This window comes from Lacerta agilis, chromosome 2, assembly GCF_009819535.1.
Source record: "Lacerta agilis isolate rLacAgi1 chromosome 2, rLacAgi1.pri, whole genome shotgun sequence".
NCBI classification, from domain to species: domain Eukaryota; kingdom Metazoa; phylum Chordata; class Lepidosauria; order Squamata; family Lacertidae; genus Lacerta; species Lacerta agilis.
In genome coordinates, this window is record NC_046313.1 from 30,540,441 (window position 1) to 30,561,747 (window position 21,307).

Sequence of the window (21,307 nt, forward strand, 5' to 3'; positions counted from 1 at the left end):
AACCCTTAGGTGCCAGCTGAAGAAACACTCACCCTGGCTTTGGGGCTGGGAGGTAGAGTGAACTTGGTGCCTGACAGTGAATGAGGTTGTGATATTGTATTATGGAAATTGGCTGGCATGCTGTTTTATGTATCTTCGCTGTCGACTGAATTATTCAAGTTTTGTCAGGCCATGCTCTACTTTGCCCTGATATCCTTTGGGGAGGAAGGGTTATATACAAATATATTAATAATAAAAGGCACTTTAAAAAATACGTATCATCATCACCCCATTTGGGCAGGTTTTTTTCTTTTCTTTTTTGGCAGTATTCTGTTCCAGCAGAGGTGATTTGGCCACATGTTTTCCCCCCAGGACTTTGGAAGAGGTTATAGCATGAAGGAGCTGAGGGACCGCATCTCCATCCGCAGCAATGTCACAGCAGCTCTGGCCTCCCTGAATATCTCCAGTGTGAAGGATGTTGCTCAGCTTAGTGCTGCACTGAGGGCTTGCGTGGTAGGACTCCTCTAGTAGATGTTTTGTCATTGCGCTGTCGGAGTCAGAGAAGGTGTTGCAATGATGGCCCACAATATTTGGGACCCTGTGGCGGAAAATCCAAATGGCAGCAAATATAACAAGCTGATTAGCTGACTATTTGCTGTCCTTCAATAGTAATCCCCTCCCCAAGAAATCTGTGCTAGAGCTTGTGATATAAAAGGATCTGTTGATTTCCCAATCCTAAATTCAGGTTTTCACATTCTGCAGCGTTTTGTGATATATCCCCAAATCCTGCAGAAAGTGATGCGTGATAATTCCTCTGTATCTTAGGATGTCAGCCACACTTCTGCTTGCCACATGCTTAGAAAGCACGAGGCCGAGTGGTTTTCTGCTTGACCCCCAGGAAACCCCACTCTTTAGTTCTGAATTAGAACATAGAATTGTAGAGTTGGAAGGGACCACCAGACCCGCCTAGTTACTGGACTCTTTTGCCCAACGTGGGGCCCGAACCTACAACCCTGAGATTAACAGTCTTATGCTTTACAGACTGAGCTATCCCAGCTGATGATTGCTATTTGCTCCAGCTGAGTGCTAAAGAGCGGGTTTCCCCAGAGGAAAGCAGAGGGGCAAGAGGAAGTGTGGATAAGCCCTAAGTGTGAATTTCTCCAGTAAACACATTTATATACATATGTAGTTTTGACTGTGCACATTTTTGCAAGATGTACAGTTTTGCATAACTGTAAATTTAGGATATTTGTGTTTCAGTTGGCATATTGTTCCAATAAGTGTGGATTTGATGGATTCAGCTTTAAATGCCGAATTTCTCCTCTCTCTCTAGCTAGAGCTGAGTTGCTAGTTTGGACATACCATTGCCCTTTCTCTCTTTCCTTAAGGAGAAGAGAAAAATATATCACTCAGAGTAAGAGCAACCATCTGCCTCCCGCAGCATTTTATCTTCCTGGGTTGTAGCCAATGCTGCCATTCTGCTCATGCAGCAGACTCTGCTTGAGCAATGACTGTTCCCCACATCAAATGGGGGGCAGCGTTTGCCTGGTCACGCGCAGCCCCCTGGATTCCAGTGCGACGCCTGGTAGTTCGGGCTGGCGTCGCCTCCCCCCTGGCAGGGATACCTGGGGTCTCTGCCTACCTCAGTTAACCGCCCAATCCCACATGGGGAGGCGTTGCCAGGGGACTTGCCAGGTAAAGGGGAGGGACCACCCAGCCCACACAATAGAAGGTGTAGCCTACCTGGGAAGCAGCAGTTGGGGCTCCAGAGCTTCTCCCACCCTCCACTCCCTCAATTAAAGGTTATTTTTGAAGATTAACCTCTTCACAGGTACGCAGGTGCTGCTATGTCAAGGTCGCTGTTGAAGGGCCAGAAAGGAATTCTCTGCATTGGCAGGTTTTGCCTTTCCCGTAGCAAAACGTCACAACTTGGTGGTTTCAGGCCTTAGGCAGAATCCTTTAGTCATCTTCCTAAATGGGTGTGGGCGTGGGGTGGTGACTCCGTGCCCCCAGTGCGACAGCGATACCAGGGTTCCCCGTTAAAGGGGTCTTGGGGGGAGGCATTGGCCATATGCCAAGATGTTGTCATTGCTCTTCCCCACCAGTGGCAGCAAACGGGGGGCAGGCTCTCTGCTTGAACATATGTTCTCCAGACCCAGCCCAATCCCCACACATTCTGGATGACCCTGAAGTTTCCCAGATCCCCAGCTGGGGACTGGGAAGGATAAGCCCAATGCCTGAGCCAAGGTCTCCCTACATCTGAATCTTAATAAAGTTGTGGCCAATTTGAATCCCATAGCACGTTGTCTTGTATCATTATTCCGCTCAGGGGTCGCCTGAGGTTTGGGGGGCTCGCCTGTCCATGCAATGGAACTTCTCCCCTCCTCTCCTCTCACCTGCACACACATACACATTGACACACACTCAGTTGGGGACCAGAGCAGATTATGCAAGCAGAGAAAGAGAGGAAGGGGAAGTCCCATGGGATACAACCCATTTGTAAGATGCCTAGAGCCTTATTGATTTATTTTAGTATGCAACAAACAAACAAATCATTTTGAGTGATGGAAGGAAACTAATGGGGTCTGGGGGAGTGGGAGGCTCACTTGATGTGTCCTTTCAAAGAGAGCAATTGTGTGTTTGGGCAAGCAGTGAATAAGTCCTCTTTCCCCCCTGCAACATCAGGCATTCCCAGAAGAGCTCAGCCTTGGATCTCGTACCCAAATGCTGGAAGCTGCCAAGAGAATGATCCAAGTTATCCACAGCGAGATAAAGAAGGTCACGAACCCCCACCTCCGCTGGCAACAGCATCTTGGCAATCCTGGGTAGGCAACAAAGGGCAGACGGCTGCCATAGTTGCAGGGCTAGCACTTGGGCTGTGCTTCTGAAGCTGGAGCCGTGATTCAGTCTCTCTCTCTCTCTCTCCAGCCTCCTGCCCCTCGTCCTCCCCTTTCTAGCGCCCGCAGCCAACAGAAGCAAAACAACTTGCTGGCTTCCTTTTATTGAGATTTTTAAAATGCCACCACAGACCTAAGGGACAAGGGTGGGCTTTGTAGGTTAATAAAACCTCAGACCAAGCTACATTATACCCATGGCCTGTCTTCCCCTCTACTCATCAAATTGTTCATAATAGTGCAGAAGGAAAAAAGTGGACAGAATTTCCTTCTGGCGTGGCTTCTTTCCAAGAATATTCCCAAATTACCGTATATTCCTGTTGTGTATTCTCCTACCAACTCTTAATAAGAAATTTCTCCCATGGCTTCCCTTTATCCTTAGTCTTTGTTTTCATGCTGCCCCTTAAAGAAAGGATAAGCATCTTCTTTTCCTTATCAATGCCAAGGGTTGACTCCAAAAGTCAAATACCTAAGTCACATTATTACATTATGTAGCAACAGTGAACAATGGACATGACAAGCAAAGGTCTCTTGCAGAGCATAAGCACATGGATTTCTGGGAGCTACTTAAGGAATTCTGGCCTTTTTGTTTTCCTTATTTTTATTATTATTATTTATGTATGTGCAGTTGGTATGAAGGAAAAGCTACCTTTCCTGGCAGACTTGTCAGAGAAGACACAATGAAAACCTACTGTGAGTGGGCCCTTCTCTCAGGTCATTAAGCAAACATAATCCCTTCAAGGGAGGTTGTGAAAACAGGTATGGGAGTAAGCGGCTATAAAGGACTGCATCTCTTGATATGTTATCATGTTGCTCCTAGGAATAATGCTAACTACTGAAGACACAAGACTGCACATGGTGGCGAACGACCGCCTGTCAAAGGAACCAGCCCTCAGGAACTGGGTCTCCTCAGCTTTCAATCTCACTCGTGCTCTAATGAGGTCCTTGATGAAGTCCCGAGTGCTGAATGAGGAGCCTCTGTCACTCTCCGTCTCTGAGATCCACGTTTGGGGGAAAAGGGCAGATGCCAGCAATTGCTGTGCACGACCCCCTCTGTGGAGTGCCTCTTCTCTGTGCCCAGGACGCTTGCCGAACAGCTGGCAGAAAGCCAGGAGGTGGTGCAGGTCACCATGGACCTTGCCATCAACCCTTTCCCTTTCAACTACTACACCAACTCTGCCATTTCCACCCGCCTTGCGCTTCTGGAGTTCGCCACTCCAGCAGGAGCGCCGATCTCAGTTGCCAACCTACCTAAGGAGAGAGCCATCAGCCCTGCGATTACCTGCTGGACAGCAGGAGCTTCAAGACTTGCCCCAAACACTATTGGTCATCCCACCAGGAGACTCTGTTAACTTCACTGTGAAAGTTGCACCAGGCAGCAACGTGACAGGGACACACATCCATGTCACTTTCACTGTGATGGAGGGTAAGTGTGGCAGGGAAAAGTGGGAGGGGAATAGTGGAGAATGCTCAAGTAAGTGAGGCTCAGGAGTTTCTTTCACAGTGTCCTTATACTCCATTGGTATATCTCTCCTTTCATACTTAGTTTTCTCTAGCTCGTGCAAGTGTACCAAATCGATCCTATCCTTTCTTCCCAGGCTTCGGCTTCAGCCAGGAGAAGGTTCCCTCCCTTTATCTTTATGGACATAATGCTCCATATCCCAATGAGTTCCACTACACCTTGATGGAGGAAATTGCCTTTTCTAATGGCCTGGAGGAAAACCACAGCAGGGAGGTCACCCTCTTAATTTCTTCTCTGTAAGTGTTGTTTGCCTATCCAGACACCCCTTTTCTCTCTCAAATTCTCTCATAGCCTGACTGACCCTGAGGCTGTTCCCATTCCCAATTCCTTGAGCTGTTGTCACTGTTGAACCCTCGAGCCAAAGTGGGGAGTGCCTGGTCTGCCCATCACTAGCCACTTGTAATATGTCTCCAGTGCAGATAGATGCTCACTGAGCATAGAATGGCAGATGACACTGGTTGTAAGGGTCAGATCACTTCTGAGCAGATACTTGTCTCATATCAAAGGACATGAAGGCATGTGTTCCTGGTCCTTGGTGCAGTGTTCCTGGTCCCCTCTGGTCAAAACTGCAGAGATTATTTAAAGGTAAAGGGACCCCTGACCGTTAGGTCCAGTCGCGAACAATTCTGGGGTTGCGGTGCTCATCTCGCTTTATTGGTCGAGGGAGCCGGCATACAGCTCCCTGGTCATGTGGCCAGCATGACTAAGCCGCTTTCTGGCAACCCAGAGCAGCGCATGGAAACGCTGTTTACCTTCCCGCCAGAGTGGTACCTATTTATCTACTTGCACTTTGACGTGCTTTCGAACTGCTAGGTTGGCAGGAGAGAGATTTTTTACATCCCCTTTCAAACTGCTAGGTTGCCAGGAGAGAGATTATTTACATCCCCTTTAATGTTAGCTTCGCTATTGTGCACTTGTGCTAATTTTGTGGCTGTCAACCTCTTCCATCCAGTCACCACCTCAATGCGACTCATCAGGAATTCTACATCAACATCACCAGCCGCTTCTGCCATTCCCCCGTCCGCACCAGCATCTCTGTTTTTGCCAGCCTTTGCCAGTACTTCCATTTTCCCAGCATGCAGTGGAGTGCAGATGGAGTGACCCCAACAGCTGCCACCAGCCCCAAGGAGATTGTGTGCCTGACGGAGCATCTCACTGTCTTCGGGGGTAGCCTCTTTGTGCCTGTTCACAGTGTTGTCTTCTTGCCACCGGTAAGAACTTCCTTTTCAGTTAGGCATGCGGAAGGAAGATGAGTGGGCAAGACTCCCATCAGTTGGTGGGCAACATCTCGTTAACATTGATCTCCTTGAGATACGCATGCCCCTAAATGGGGAGGATATTCCAGGCCTGCGCTACTTGGGATCCTCCTCACTGAATGTCATGCTCCAGCCATATATAGAGAGACCCACCAAATGCTGTTTTGGCAGTCCCAGGCAAGCAAGCCAAAATGCCCAGGATTTTATATATTCTCTGAAGATGAGCTGCCACCCATAGCTGGTATGAGTGTGTGCGTATCACAAGCTGTTTATCAGTTTTTTTCCAAAACACAACAAACTTCACATGTCAAGCATGAAGTGACGTAACATCCAATGTTAGGATGTCCAACGAAGCACACTAGCCCAAAGGAATAATTAAATAAAACACCTGCAGGATACATTTAAAAATAATAATAATTAAGGAGCTTGGAAGATCAAACGTATGTGCAGCCTATTAGAGTTTCAGAAAACAAACAGTTAAGTTGCAACTTTTGTGGCCTGATATTTTGTAAATGCATGGTCCACAATGACTTGGAAACAGACAGCCCCATTTAGAGAATGGGTAAGAAGCACCATCTGCTTGGCTTTAATGTGAGATCAGCAAATCAAGGGATGGCTTGGAGGGGGCGGGCAGGATGGTGCGGTGCATTCCACTCCTGTTGAATTGCACGGTGTGTAAACCATGTAGAGATTTGTTTAAATGTGAGTGGTATACTAAGTGTCCAAATATATGAAGAAAGGGCAGAAAACCACAGTTTCTCCACTGGTTGGTTAAGCGGGAGCCTCCCCCTCCTCTCCCGCCATGCACACCAAACCCAGTCTGCTTTATTTATTTTTTTCAGAGGAAGCATTCCTGGCAGAGTCCCTTGGCACTGATCACCTGCGGCGTCCTTTTCTCCATTTACCTGGGGATAGCATTGATATCCCACAAGCTGGACGACATTGACATCACTCGGGTAGGGATCATCCCTTGGTGTGGCCAGCCTGGACGGTACAAGTACTGGCTGATGGTGAAGACAGGCTGGAAAAGAGGCTCAGGTATGGGAAGAGTCAGGGTATTGTTCTGACAGCCACTTTCACAATTGAACGGGCTTCCGTGCTCGCCCCTTTCCCCTTTGACTTTCCACTCACTCCTGTTAGTCTTTAAGGTGCTATGAGAGACTTTCTTGTAAAGAGCTAATGATTCGCAGGAGTTTAATTTAACATTACCTTCCGCTATCCTGCTCATCTTTTGAAGGTACCACAGCCCATATAGGGATCAGGTTATATGGGCTGAACAAAAGCGGCTCTCGCCACCTGGACAAGGGCTGGGCCTTCCAGAGAAACAGCCAAGATATTTTCCAAGTGGAAACGGATGCAAACCTAGGAGAGATTTGGAAGATCCGCATCTGGCATGATAACACTGGTATGACTTGACAATCAATGTTCTTTTAAAATTTTAAAATACATTTATGTTCTACCTTTCCTCTAAGGAGATCAAGGGGCAATGTGCATGATTCCTCTGCCTCCCATTTCACCCTTAGGCTAAGAGATAGTGGACAGGTCTACCCAGTTCTTGTCTGACACTCTAACCACTACATCACACTGCAGAGCAAAAAGCAAGGTGCCCACAGTCCAGAAAGCCCAGTCTTGCAATTTGCTATGGACAGCAGAATTTCTAGGTAGCCAGGTACCTTTGAGTGTTCACAAGCAGGTTGTGATGGTGTTGGCTTTCCCTGGTTATTTGTCCGTGATCCTGGCATTCTGCTCCATTTAACGATTCAGCATAAGACCATAAATTTAAAGCACACTTGAAGCACATGACTTCCCCCAAAGAATCCTGGGAACTTTGTTTGTTAAGGGTGCTGGGAATTGTAGCTCTGTGAGGGATGAACTCCACAGGATTCTATGGAGGAAGCCATGTGCTTTAAATGTATGGTGGCTAAACAGCCTGATAGCCCTTAAAAGAGGGCTATCATACAGCATCTTCCTTCCATGAATTCGTTAAGTTTAGTTTCCATCATCAAATGTTGTAGTATTGCTTTCCATAAACTGATTACACTATAGCTAAGATCATACAACACTTTAACCCAGTGGTTCTCGAAGGGTGTGGCAGGAGAAGACCACAAAGGGGGCAGGAAGATTCAAGGTCATTCAAAGTAATATATTTATTTATTTGCAGAATATGGGTAGATATCTTCAAAATGAGAGCAAGAGTGTCGAGTGATATTGAGGACAATCCTAGCTGTGTTTTCAAATGTATTTCGTATCAATAAAAAATTCAGTGTGGCACAAGCAATTTTTTATTAAAGTGTGACCCAGAGAAATAAGTCTGAGAACCACTGTGCTAAGCCAAGCTTTGTGAACATAAAGGATCACACAGAGGAGCTCACAACTGCTATGCTCTTCCCTGTTCCCTTCAGCTGATGTGCTGTGCTGTGCCCAATGTTTGGCTTGGTGTGGCTTCTGAACCAGGACTCTGGATTAAGTTCTCTCCTCCTTAACAGCAAACTAAATCCAAAAAAACAATCAAAAGGGACCAGGGAGGAGCAAAGTTTCTGGGAGCCCTTCTCTGGGCACCCACCCATTTGTGTGGTCCGGTGCCCCCTGTTGCCACAGTCCTGAACAGTTGTCGTTCAGCTAGTTCTTTGGGGGAAACGTTTGCTTCACCATCTTTCTTTACGACTAGGTCTGGACCCCTCTTGGTACCTGCAGCACGTTATTGTATGGGACAAGCAGACAGACAATATGTACTTCTTCCTAGTGGAGGACTGGCTGTCTGTGGAAAATGAAAAGAATGAGGGAATGGTGGAAAAAGAGGTCCTTGCAGCATGTGAGTTTATAGCCTGTGCTATAATAGTGTGCTGAGCACTGCAGTTTTCATATGTATTGGTAACCACGGGACTAGAAAATTGGCTGGGTAGTTCAAACCAGTATGGGTTATCAAGTCTCTGGCATCCTACATTAGTCCACCCTTCTTGGCCCTCGTTTATTTATTTCATAAAATTTATACACCGCTTGATTGTAAAAAAAATAATAATTCTCAAAGTGGTTTACAAAAAGAGTTGGCACTTCCAGAGCAAAATACTATACAGTCGTACCTTGAAAGTCGAACTGAATCCATTCCAGGAGTCCGTTTGACTTCCAAAACATTCGGAAACCAAATTGCGGCTTCTGATTGGCTTCAGGAAGCTCCTGCAGCCAATCGGAAGCCGCAGAAGCCCCGTTGGACGTTCAGCTTCCAAAAATAGTTCGCAAACCGGAACACTCACTTCTGGCTCGGGAGCCAAAACGTTCGAGAACTAAGCTGTTCGAAATCCAAGGTACGACTGTAGTGATAAGTTGACATAGCGTACATCTTGCCTTGAACTCTGGGCAGTTTCTTAATATTATTAAGACGAGCATCAGCACCCTTGAGCAGCTGCTGGGACCCAAGTAGTAGGCATTTTGGTCCACCCACTCTCTTGACTGCAGCTGGTTCTGGGAATCATTGCACCATTCAGGGGCATTGTGGGTAATTTGATGGCTGGTGGATTCCCAGACTCTGCCACTGCTGACAGGTAAGCCTAACAGGGCAGAGACCAATCATGGGAGCCAACCATGTGGGGACCTTGCCCCCCACCCCGATTTAAAGCCAAATCTGTTTTAACGCACACACTCATTTTCTTCTTCGTCTGAACTACTTTCTTTGAGCGCTTTCTCATTCACTTTACTTCCTCTTTCTCAGTCTGTTGCATCTATTCACCAATCACATGGTGACTTGTGGCCTCTTTATCGCTAGACCTCAGCCTGCCTCAGAAGCTATTCTTGTCCTTAGAGCAGGGGTCAGCAACCTTTTTCAGCCATGGGCCGGTCCACCGTCCCTCAGACCTTGTGTGGGGCCGGACTATATTTTTTGGGGGGGGAAATGAATGAATTCCTATGCCCCACAAATAACCCAGATATGCATTTTAAATAAAAGCACACATTCTACTCACGTAAAAACACCAGGCAGGCCCCACAAATAACCCAGAGATGCATTTTAAATAAAAGGACATATTCTACTCAGTGTGAAAACACGTTGATTCTCAGACTGTCCGTGGGCCGGATTGAGAACGTGATTGGGCCGCATCTGGCCCCTGGGCCTTAGGTTGCCTACCCCTACCCTTGAGCCTGGTTGGGGGCTTTAATCCCAGCCAAACTTTCCTTTCCGTCACAAAAAAATGGGGAAAAAATGTGGCTTTTGGGGAACTGGAATGTTTTTATTATTATTTGTGCTGTTATTGTTTATTACTTTTGCTGGTCACTTTATACAAAAGGGGGGGAACTCTTAGAATGATTTAACAGGATAAAATGCTGCAGATAAAACAATTAAAACTGGAAAAGCTAAAACAATGAATGCAAAAATACACAAAATGCTCATCCAATAACATATTAATAAGGACAAGCCCTAACCAATCCATTGAAGGATGGGCACCACCATAGAGGCCAATTTAATTACCAAAGGGCTGAGTAAATGAAAAAGGTCGGGGGGGGGGGGATGTTTCTGTGAAAAACACTGTGACATTTTGCACATGATATTCTTCAATTTTTTTCATATATGAAAAGTTTTGTGCATCACTGACAAGGTAACTGGTACCCAGAATTAGTGACAAGTCCAGTAGTGAAATAATTGTGACAATGGTGATGCTGGCTAGATGGTTCAGCATGAAGGGATGCTGTTGGCAGCAACCAGGAGGCAGTGAACTTGGTTTCTGTTATTGTTTACAGGTCCACAGGAACTGAGATGCTTTTCCCGGATTTTCCCTGCACAGATGCGCCTTGGTTTTTCCGACTGGCACATGTGGCTTTCTGTTTGGAGCCGTCCTCCTAACAGCCGCTTTACCCGGGTACAGAGGCTCACTTGCTGCATGCTCATGGCTCAGCTCTTCCTAGCTACGTGTGCCGTCTGGTATGGTGCAGTTGGAGTTAAGGGCCACAGGTGAGCATATCGGGGAGCAAGGGAGGGAATGCGCGACAGGTGTAAGCAGAAAGTAAGGATGAGCTCAGTGGAATGTTACTGACACACCATCCATTTAAAACACATGGCTCTCCCTCCCCCCAAGATCATGGAACATGTGACCAAAGAGCTCGAAGAGCTACAGTTCCCAGCATCTTAACAAACTACAGTTCCCAGGATGCCTGGGGGAGAGGGGAGCTAGATACTTTAGCTGTATGGCTATAATCAGGTTGCTCCTTTTGAGCTCTGACCATCTGATGCATGGATATCATGTTTGTGTGCGGTCTAAAACTGTGCCCTCAGAAAGGAGTCCACATAAAATATGACACTATTCAGATCATTGCTCACTTACTCTAGGCTCTGGCTAAATGGCTAAATCTACATTTCCCTCCCTACAGCTATCCTGTTGGAAGACAGATTTCTGTGACTGCAGAGAGCATTTTGGTTGGGATAATTGCAGCAGTCGTGGTTTACCCAGTACAACTACTCTTCAGTTTTCTCTTCCGGAAGACACGCAGTAAGGTACCTCCTTCTATCGTAAAGGCGACATGGAGAGAAAGCTAACCAGGAACCGAGGAAGGAAAGCCACAAAACCAGACATAACTGTGTTGAATAGTTTGTTTAAATGTTAGGGTTCATTATTGTTCCACAGGGTGTGTACCACTTTAAAAGCCAGGGTGCATATTCTTACCTAGCTTTTACAGCTGTGTAGCAGGTGCTGATAAGTCACTAATTAGCTGTGTCAGCAATTGTGAATGATATATAATGTGTAGAAATGTATGTACTTTACTCTGCCCCCTGGTGGGTGGGTGATGATTATAGACACTATGTTAGAGGAGTTTTGTTATTAAACCATGCAAAGATATTTTTGAATCTTTTCAGTGTTTCCATCTGTGTGGTCTACTCTGCACACACTCTGTGGCATGTTTCAAATGCCCAATAAACTGATAAGAATAGGAAGAATACAAGTGCTATAGAATCGTAGAGCTGGAAGGGACCGCTGAGTCATAAATCGTTTCCTTTACATTGTGAAATGAATCGGAAATTGCCAAGCAAGCGCCTTTCAAGTGGGTGGCAGCAGGAAAAGGACCCCATCAAATGTTTGATTAGGGTGCGTGAACATGTCCCCTCTGTCCAACAGATTGTAATAGAAGATCCTGACCCGCCTGCTCAGGACTGCCAGACTGTGGAGATGGATGTGTCTCTTGACTGCTCTAACTTGGGTAGCTCCTCCTTCTTATCTGTCCCTGGAAGAATGGAGTCCATTGTGGATATGGGTTCTGTTGGCAGTGTGAGTAGAGCTATTCTGTTACATGGAACAGGCAAATGCTGAACTTGCATGAGATCCTGTAACCAACCAGCAACCTCCCCAAGCTTGAGCTATTGTTTTAAAAAGCATTTATATCAATATATAATGTTCAAAGTGCTATGCATATATTGTCTTGATAGTATTTACAAGAACCCTGTGAGGTTGTTTGATTGTTTATCATCATCATCATCATCATCACCCCCATGTTGCAAATACAGGAGCTGAGTCTGAGAAACTGTGGCTTACCTAAGACCAGCTAATGAGCTTGTAGTTGAGGCAAGGTTTGGATTTCCTGGTTTAAACTCCTGCCTCCTCATTCCACTGCAAGGGATTTGGCTACCAAGGACATCTAGAGGACATCTTGCATTTTCAAAGCTTTTTTATTTTATTTTACAAAATAGAATTCTTTGTTGTGATGCCTTTGTCAGCCACTTCTATCTTAAAAGAGCTGTTTTGCTGGAATAAATTTTTCAGGTTGTGTGATACATTTGCAGGAGTAAAGAAAAACAGTATTTATTTTATGTTCTACACAACTATAAAAGGTGGTCCCTGTCATCCGTTTCATCCAGTCACCCTCAGTTTGACTTCCAATCAATATGACATAGTAGCAGAGAGATTAGTTTACTTATATACCCTGAATGGTAACTGGGATGAAGGTTCCTTTGAGGTTTACATTTATTGGTTTTATGTGGCATCCATACTTGGCATTTCCCTCCCATTTGACCATTTTTATTTGTTTTATTTTGTCTTTTACAGGAATCCCTCTTTAGTAGAAGGCCAGTTTCCATCCAGAAGAACTTCATAGGCAATGACAGGTATTGTTACAATACTGCATGGCAATAGCAAAAATAGCAAGGGAGCATGACAGTTTCACCTTGGTCCTAGAAACAGCTCTCCCATGATTTTGCTTCATCTCGTGTGGGTGGGTGCGCACGCATCGGGACAAAGCATGTAATAAATCTCACATTTAGTTTGGCCCTCAGAGTGGTGAGTTGCTAACACAACAAGTCTGAGAAATTATGACTTTGCTTACAGCTATCCAGCGACCTTCTTAGTTGAGTGGAACCTTGGATTTCTGCTGGCATATCCAATGAGTTAGCTACAGTGGCATACTGGCTTTGGTAGGTTTGTCTGAGCAGACTCTTGAGGCACAATAATCTTTACTCACCCTAGAACAGCCTTCCCTAACCCAGTTCCCTACTGATGATGTTGGTCGCTGACTCTCTCATCAGCCCCAGCCAGAAGGGGCAATGGTCAGGGATGTGAAAGTCTGTTTCAGATTATCTAGCTACAGTTGAACCATCCTCAACTAGTTAAACAAGGTGTGAGCTTCCTACTGGCCAAGGTTCTGACCTTATTCAGGTGCCTTTTCAAAAATCTGCAGGACTGCCAATCAATGGCCTTCATGCAACAGCATCTTTGATATTCCTGACCTTTTGAATTCTGACCCCCTGATGAAAGGAAGTAGGATTCTCAAGAGGAAGAAGGCAATGGCAAAGTTGGGAGTGGACTCCGTTTCCAGTTCTGATGATGACCCCCTGTCCTTTTCATTCCGAGATTCTGAGGACAGTAGGAGGTCCAGCTGTGGCCATCACTCTGGTAATCTCCTACCACATCTTTCCTACTACGTCTCCCTTGCACTCAATCTCTCTCACACATAGATTTGTTCCTGTCTATGAGTAAAAGTTTGGCAGTGGTAAAAAAAAAATGAACCAAAGGTTTACTTGGTAGATTAATCAACCTAGGCTGCAATCCTAAGTAATACTCACTAGGGGAGTAGGTCCCACTAAACACAGCAGGGCTCGCTGTTGAGTAAACATGCGTAGGATTGCACTGCATCTTTTTACTGATAAATTTGGGCCAATCATAAGTGAAAGCAATTTCTAGCTGGTTTAGGGTACACTTGTTTGTTTGCTTTTTATGCTATTTTGATTCTGGAAAAGGAACTTTGAAAGCTGGCCTTCCTCATAATGAGTTACTTCTTCCTATATACATAAAAATGTAAGGCTGTCATCACGCAGAACCCCCCCCCCCCTTTGGAGGATTTGTAATGAAAAAGGTGTTTAGTAGTTGCAATGTGTGGTAGGAGGAATGGACATGGGGATGAAGGTGAAAAGTGGGGGGCAAAGCAGGGCTGCAGAATAGGCGAGAAAATTGGCTTCAGAAATGGGGATGGGAAGGTGAAAAGCAAGCTTAGCTGCATGAAGGCCTAGTAGTAGGGCCTACTTTATAACTTCAGTTTTTCTTCTTGTCCCCACAGCGGAAGGTTTGCTCAACTGTGTTGCTGACAGAACTCAGGAGAACATCTCTGACTGTGTCACATCTGACAGTGGCCGGTTTTCACCCCAAGTTCTCATAGCAGATCTCAGCTATGATGGGTATGTTGCCTGGTCTGCTGCTATATGTTGTTGTACCTTCCCTGGTGGCTGAGACACATCCTTTGCCTCTAATTCTGGCACATTTTTCTTTTGTTCCCTTGGCTGGCAGAATGGAAAGTTCTGTTAGTGGCTGGTCCGATGGGACTGTGCAGCATGGAAGCAGCTGGGGCTTACTACGGAAGTCGTTCTCTTACGTCTCTGCTATGACCAATATTGGCAGCGCTTTCTTTTCTGACCTGGAATTGTCTCCTGCTACTGTTTCCTCGCTTTCTACCCGGATTGGTATGTGTGAACACTAATGGGATATGTCCTCATAGACTTGTATTATGGGAGCCTCAATGCTGGGACAGGCGGCATCTGTAATATGACTTAACATAGATTAGATTTCCCTTAGCAAACTTCAATTTCTCTTTTGTACATATGACCAAGGCAGCTAAATTGCTTCTCCTACCTTTTGCACAGTTGTTTAAAGGCAGAATCAGAATTTTATTCTGAGTTGGGGCATAGTAATTATTCTGGATTAACTAATGCAGGGGAGGGAAGAAACAGAGCCTGTTTTTCTTTTCACATAATTCATTGACCAGGTGAAAATAATGCCTGGACTCCTGTGCAACAAAAAGACATGCCATTTTCATGGCATTCTTAAGGGCTGACAAAGGATAGGAGGGTGCAGGGTTTGATTCTGGTCTAATTTTACCCCGACAACTTAACCCTTTGTGTTGTTGCACCTAGACTTTGGAATACTCTCCTCAGAGAAGATCATCTGCCCCTTTCCATAATTTCTTTCAGCAAAAACAATTTTATTTATGCATACTGTTAAAGTAAAAAGGAGATAAATGGCTGTAGGAGGTTGCTTTGAGTTTCTGTAATCATACAGTTGTGCTTTGGTTCTCAAATGCCTTGGTACTCAAATGTTTTGGCTCCTGAACTCCACAAACCCAGAAGTGAGTGTTCCAGTTTGCAAATGGAAGCCGAACGTCCGGCGTGGCTTCCGAGTGAGTGCAGGAAGCTCCTGCAGCCAATCGGAAGCTGCGCCTTGGTTTTCGAACAGTTCCGGGAATCAAATGGACTCCTGGAACGGATTACATTTGACAGCCAAGGTACAACTATATATGTTCTCCCAAAGTAGTATATTATTGTTTTCTCTTTTTTGATTTTACATGATTATTGTTTTGTTGGGAACACACTGGCGTTAATACTGTTGGACACCGTGTGTTTATGCTACATACATTGTTTTCGAATATTTCTTTCTTTCAGAATGAATATGGACCATGGTCTTATGGACCATGAGGCATTGAGGATGAGATTGCTTTCTTAAATGGGGCAAGGTGCATTTTCTGGTTAGGAGGAGACGATACAGGGCTTAGAAGTACAGTCATACCTCGTGTTGCGAATGGCATAGGTTACGAACGCGCCGCACCCGGAAGTAACAGAATGGATTACTTCTGGGTTCGGCGGGTTGCGCATGCACAGATGTGTCAAATGACGTCACGCACATGCGCAGCCGTGCCAAATTGCGACCCACGCATGCGCAGAAGCGGCGCTGCGGGTTGCAGACTGCTCAGGATGCGAACGGGGCTCTGGAACAGATCCTGTTCACATCTAGAGGTACCACTGTACTTGGGGGAAAGGGTAATTTTGCCCTGCCCTGATGGATTGATATAATAGATGAATGCCTTGTTCACCTAAGGGAGATAGAAATGCTTTTATACAGATGAAATCATAGCTCTTGGGAAGAGGAAGGATCCTGGGATTCTTCCAAATAAAAGGGGTGTAACTCCAGGTGCTTGGTTGTCTTCATTTCAGGGGTGCCCCGAAGACCTCAGGAATGGCTCTTCCCTGCCAGGATGCTCCCAGCTATCTACATAGCCATCTTCTTGCTGCTTGCTGGCTGTTTCTCCATCAATATCTTATATGGCTCCTCCTTCCATGACCACACTGCCTTGATGTGGCTGATCTCCTCTGCCTTTGCTTTCGCCACATCTTTCATCTTTTTGGAGCCAATGAAGGTAATAGCAAAACAAAATTAATTGGCACTGCTGGAATTATCTCAACGGTCACACCTGCTATATATATACAGTGGTACCTTGGTTCTCAAACTTAATCCATTCCGGAAGTCCGTTCCAAAACCAAAGCGCACTTTCCCATAGAAAGTAATGCAAAACAGATTAATCCATTCCAGACTTTTAAAAACAACCCCCTGAAACAGCAATTTAACATTAATTTTACTATCTAACAAGAGCATTGATCCATAAAAGGAAAGCAATAATCAATGTACTGTACTATAAAATAAATAAGACAGTATTGTAGATGATTAAAAATTAAAATTATTTCTTACCTGCACTGATGATGGCCATTGTTTGGATGGGGGTGTTTATCCATTTCCGCAGTCACACAATAAGTCAATCAATCAGTAGTTGAACTGAGTTCCGCACAGTCACAAAAACAAATTAACCTAAAGTGCCAAACTTAATCCATTCTGGAAATCCGTTTGACTTCCGAAATGTTCGAAAACCAAGGCACAGCTTCTGATTGGTGTAGGTGCCCTGGAAACAATAGCCGACAGCCACATCGGACGTTCGGCTTCCGAAAGACATTCGAAAACTGGAACACTTACGTCCAGGTTTTCAGTGTTTGGGAACCAAGGTACCACTGTATAGATAATGTTTAAACCACAACAGGAAAGAGGCATTTTGCAAACAACTCTGTAACCAGCCTGTAAGCCGTTAAGTTAAGAGACAGTTGGCCAAACTATGCATGATGTGGGAGATCTGTGATTTAATGTTTTAATATTTTCTTTTTAATGAGACGATTCCTAGATAGAGCAGTGGCACAGGGAACGATGTGCATTTAACAGTCTCTTTCCTAGTCTATATGTTCCTGACCAAAATCCCCCCCCCCTGGTGGAGAGGATACAGATACCAGTTATGGGAAATCTAATGGCTTTTCAATTTAATGTGTAGTTTGGCTCTAAACCAAAGTAAGGGCTATTTGTACAACGGGCCTGCTAATAAAAAAGAAAAACTAGTGAAATTTTAATAAATCAACACAAAGGCCCATGAACTATATTCTTGGTCAGAGTCAATAAGTCCCATGATATCAACTCATAAGCCTAGAGAGAAGGCCAATGGAATCTTGAAAGAACAGCTCTGTGTATTGAATTAACACTTTCTGTGCCAGGAATCCCTGACATCTCCAGGGATTGAAAGACGCTTTGTAGGCGGGGAGTTGGGGGTACAACCCTGGCAAGCTGGCAACAGTTAGTGTTGACGGTGCTTAACTAAATGGGCTGACTTGGCAGAAGACAGTGTCCTCTGTCCCTCCAGCAATGCCTTTGAGAATATACCTGCTCTCTCAGGTGCTGTTTGGGGCTCTGCATGCCGCTCTCATCAGCAAGCCAGTGGAGAGCGAAGCTGATGGGCTGGTGGAGAAGCCCTTGGTGAAGCAGATGCCCGAACGAGTTGGGAAGGTGCGCGTGCCCTGTGGTTATGGGCTGCTGCAGGCCAAGGAAGAGGCCAAGAAAGTCCGAGCTCTCAAAGGGTTGATGTGGGTAAGTGACTTCTTCCCTTGTGCAAAATGCTGGGATGGGTGGCTTGAGGATGGGTGGCACAAAGGATGGAGGTGGGAAAGAAGAATGATGCAATTGATATCACATTAAGTTAGGCTCTAAGCAATGCGACTCTAAGCAATGGAGCAATGAATAAAGATGGCTAGAGAAAGAAGATACCTAAGGACACAGGAAGACCCCTCCTGGATCATAGCTAGTGCTGCATCCTGTTCTCACAGTGGCCATCAAGGTAAGAGGAGTGTGTTAGTGGGAGGGGGGGGTTATTGATTTGTTTTTGGTTTATTATGTATTTTGTATTCTCAGTTTACATCAGGCTACAACCAAACAGTGGGCCTGATCCCTGACCCACAAGCTGGTGATGATCAGTGAATTAGAACAAACGATATTGCAAGTGTGAAGATTTTCTTTGACCACTAGGTGTCAGAACAGATTTAAATTTCAACTTTATTGATAAGACCGATTATAATTTGAAGTTGAAAGTTAGGGTGGCAGTGCATCAGCGATTCAAACAGTTATGCAGATTTCTTGTGGTGCCCCTAAGCACTGCCAAACCAGTTTGACTAGAGATGATAACAGGGCAAAAGAAATAACTGTCCATCTCAAGAGCAATCCTGGATGTAACTTGGCGTTTGCTAGCCTGGAGCCCTCCAGATGTTTTGAACTACAACTCCCACCAGCCCTGGCATTACATAGGGATGCTGGGAGTTTGTAGCCCCAAACATCTGGAGGGCACCAGGCTGGCTTTGATGTAGCACCTTCAACTCTCTTAAAAACGTTTGCCCAATATTGTTTTGTACTTTAAACGACACTGATATTGAATTTAAGGGTGGCATAAAAGTGTTTTAAATAAATAATAATAAGAAATAGTAATGCAACCTTAATCTTTCTGTTGTTGTCACTCAATGGTAGTGTTAGGTAGTAGGAAAGCATTACATCTTTCTATGTTTAAATTAAATAATAAATGCACATTAGCAATTGCTGGGGTTTTTGCCTCTTTGCAGCCTGGTTTTTGATCACTCTCTTATTGGCAGTACTTGACATCCCTGTTCATGCTCCATCACTTTTGTTGCTTTCTTCTGCCACCTCCTCCTCTCCAGAACTGCCTCACACATATGCTATTCTTTCTGGTCGTGCTGACCATCAATTACCAGAGATGCTTCCATGACAACAATGTCCACCTCCTGCATGCTGCTGTCAAACAGGCCATCTCTGTGACAAACGACAAAGGAGTGAACTTCACTTCTGTGTGCAGGTGAGCTCTCCAGAGGGAGAGGGGGGGGCATGGACAGAGGAGGCAGCTCACCATCTCTAGAGAAATATAATAAAAATTAAATTTCAGGAAGACACCACATGACCAAATAGTCAAATGTGTCAAAGGACAAGCTGTCTTCAAACAAAGGTGCAAATACAATCAGATGTGGCCCAACTGCTTGTCCATCTTGCCAGATTTCTGTCTGTGTCAGTCATTGTTGCCAGATGCTACACGGAGTACATTCACACTAGAGAAGTTGTTGTACTGTAGTGTGTGCTGTTTTTTCCCCAAAGTGCTTGAAGGCATTCTAACACAAAGCACCTTACATTTTTAAAAAGTTCTTCAAATTGTAAAAGTGCTATTAACCTCTCTCTCTCTCTCTCTCTCTCTCTCTCTCTCTCTCTCTCTCTCACACACACACACACACACACACACACACACACACAACCCTGCTGCAAATGCATCCTGTAAGCTGAGATAAAATAGAAAAACAATGCAGCATTTCCATCTTCTTGTAGTCATAGGATCATAAGAGCCGAGTTGGCCTTGTCAGACTGGCTAGTCCAAACCTTGCTCCATTTGGGAAGATAGAGGATCCCTGAGAGATTTCTACCCAACATCTGCTTGAAGGCCTCCAGCAAGGAAGGGTCACTGAATTCTTGACTGGGAGGTTGCTGTACTAGTCTGTTACAGTAAAATCGTTGTCTGGCACCCTAAAACTAACATTCGTTATTCATCTGCAAATTTAATGCCACACTGTATTGAACATTGTCCATGCAAGCATTTCAGAATGATTGCTCCTCTACCCTGGCTGTGTGTTGTTCTGCAGGTTCTTCTGACACCCTCCTGGGCTGGTTTTGTGGGGCATGGGGAAAATCCCCTTGCACGTGGCTTCCATGGACGGTGTTCATTAAGTGACTCCTGCCCTAGTTATTTCACCCTGAGCCTTGTTCATGTTAAGACTTTCAGAGACCAGAGCAGCCTCAAATCCCTGATGGTTGAGGGCCAAGGGAGAGTCCACAGGTTGCTCTCAGTGTTCCTCTGGGTCCTGTGGTAGACACCTCCTTGTAAAGGGAAATTGGAACTGGCTGGCTGCACCCACAGACGGATTCCTTAGTCCATTGATGGGTGAAATCATCATACAGGGGTGGCAAGAAATTTTCTTTCCTATATAACAACTTTCCAGTACATGTTCAGTTGCAATCGAACAGTTTATTTCGTCTCACCCACATTTTTGTAGTAGGGATGGATTTCATTGTCAGAGAATTGTAGGATTGCAAAGGGATTCTTTACTGTGATTTGCTTCAATAACAGGCCACTTGGTTGAAGAACTGCACCGGTTCTTTTTCTCTCCTTTTGCTTATTTTGTAGCTACTCCGACACATTGGAATGGATTGACACAGTGCTACTGAAATACCTTTATGGCAACACAAAGCTGACAATAGTAGGAGTGCCTCAGCTGCAGCTACAAAGCTCCACCGCAAGCCAAATGAGGGATCTAGGTGTGAATTCCTCTGCAATCACCTTTTCCTCTTGTGTGGTAAAGTGAGAAACAGGCAGTAAGAGATTATGTCTGGCCAAAAGAAGACAACAAATGAACAAACAAAAGAACAAAGTTGCTTTTTTAAAAAAGTCGGACAGGGTTGAGACTTCAGAAGAGCTAATGTAGTCAGGCTTGGTTTTATGGACACATTTGACAAACAATGAAAAGAGGAAATTGGGAACATTCAGACAAAGCCCTAAAAAAAATGAAAGTGAGCTGGGATGGGGGGGGAATGTAACCCAAATCTGAGAGAAGCCCCAAGGTGACATGTACATTCAACCTGAATTAGTGGGAGGGACTTTTGTGGGACTGCAATAAGGTAACCCAGGGGTAGGCAACCTAAGGCCCATGGGCCACAGGCGGCCCACGGGGGTCGTTTAACTGGCCCATGAGCCGCCCCTGAACCAAGCCACCCACTTGGCGAGTCCCCGCACGCTGCGCTAAACCAGTACAGCGCAGGGCACGGACTCACTTCCGTGGCGCCGAAAATCGCATCTGCACATGCACAGACACTGGAAATTGCGTCTGCGCAGACGCCAGAAATCACGGGCGCCCACACTCATGCTCATGCGCAATCCGGCCCACGAGGGATCTCTGCTGGAGTGAACCGGCCCAGGCAAGGTAAACCTTGCCGACCCCTGAGGTAACA

The 21,307-nt window shown here is 45.4% G+C and overlaps 1 protein-coding gene across 1 annotated transcript in view; it reads left to right on the forward strand.

The window, feature by feature from the left end:
* Nucleotides 1-20,683, forward strand: part of LOC117039087 (polycystin-1-like) — a 30,378-nt gene extending 9,695 nt beyond the window's left edge. The window contains 19 exon segments of the mRNA XM_033136126.1: nucleotides 352-492; nucleotides 2,665-2,794; nucleotides 3,694-4,299; nucleotides 4,472-4,631; nucleotides 5,348-5,606; nucleotides 6,494-6,689; nucleotides 6,889-7,056; nucleotides 8,320-8,463; nucleotides 10,380-10,590; nucleotides 11,007-11,130; nucleotides 11,750-11,899; nucleotides 12,674-12,732; nucleotides 13,302-13,516; nucleotides 14,178-14,295; nucleotides 14,405-14,577; nucleotides 16,102-16,304; nucleotides 17,654-17,845; nucleotides 18,961-19,115; nucleotides 20,487-20,683. Of these exon segments, the coding sequence (XP_032992017.1) occupies nucleotides 352-492; nucleotides 2,665-2,794; nucleotides 3,694-4,299; nucleotides 4,472-4,631; nucleotides 5,348-5,606; nucleotides 6,494-6,689; nucleotides 6,889-7,056; nucleotides 8,320-8,463; nucleotides 10,380-10,590; nucleotides 11,007-11,130; nucleotides 11,750-11,899; nucleotides 12,674-12,732; nucleotides 13,302-13,516; nucleotides 14,178-14,295; nucleotides 14,405-14,577; nucleotides 16,102-16,304; nucleotides 17,654-17,845; nucleotides 18,961-19,115; nucleotides 20,487-20,664 (3,582 nt within the window). The 3' untranslated portion in view covers nucleotides 20,665-20,683.
* The last annotated feature ends 624 nt before the right edge of the window (nucleotides 20,684-21,307 follow it).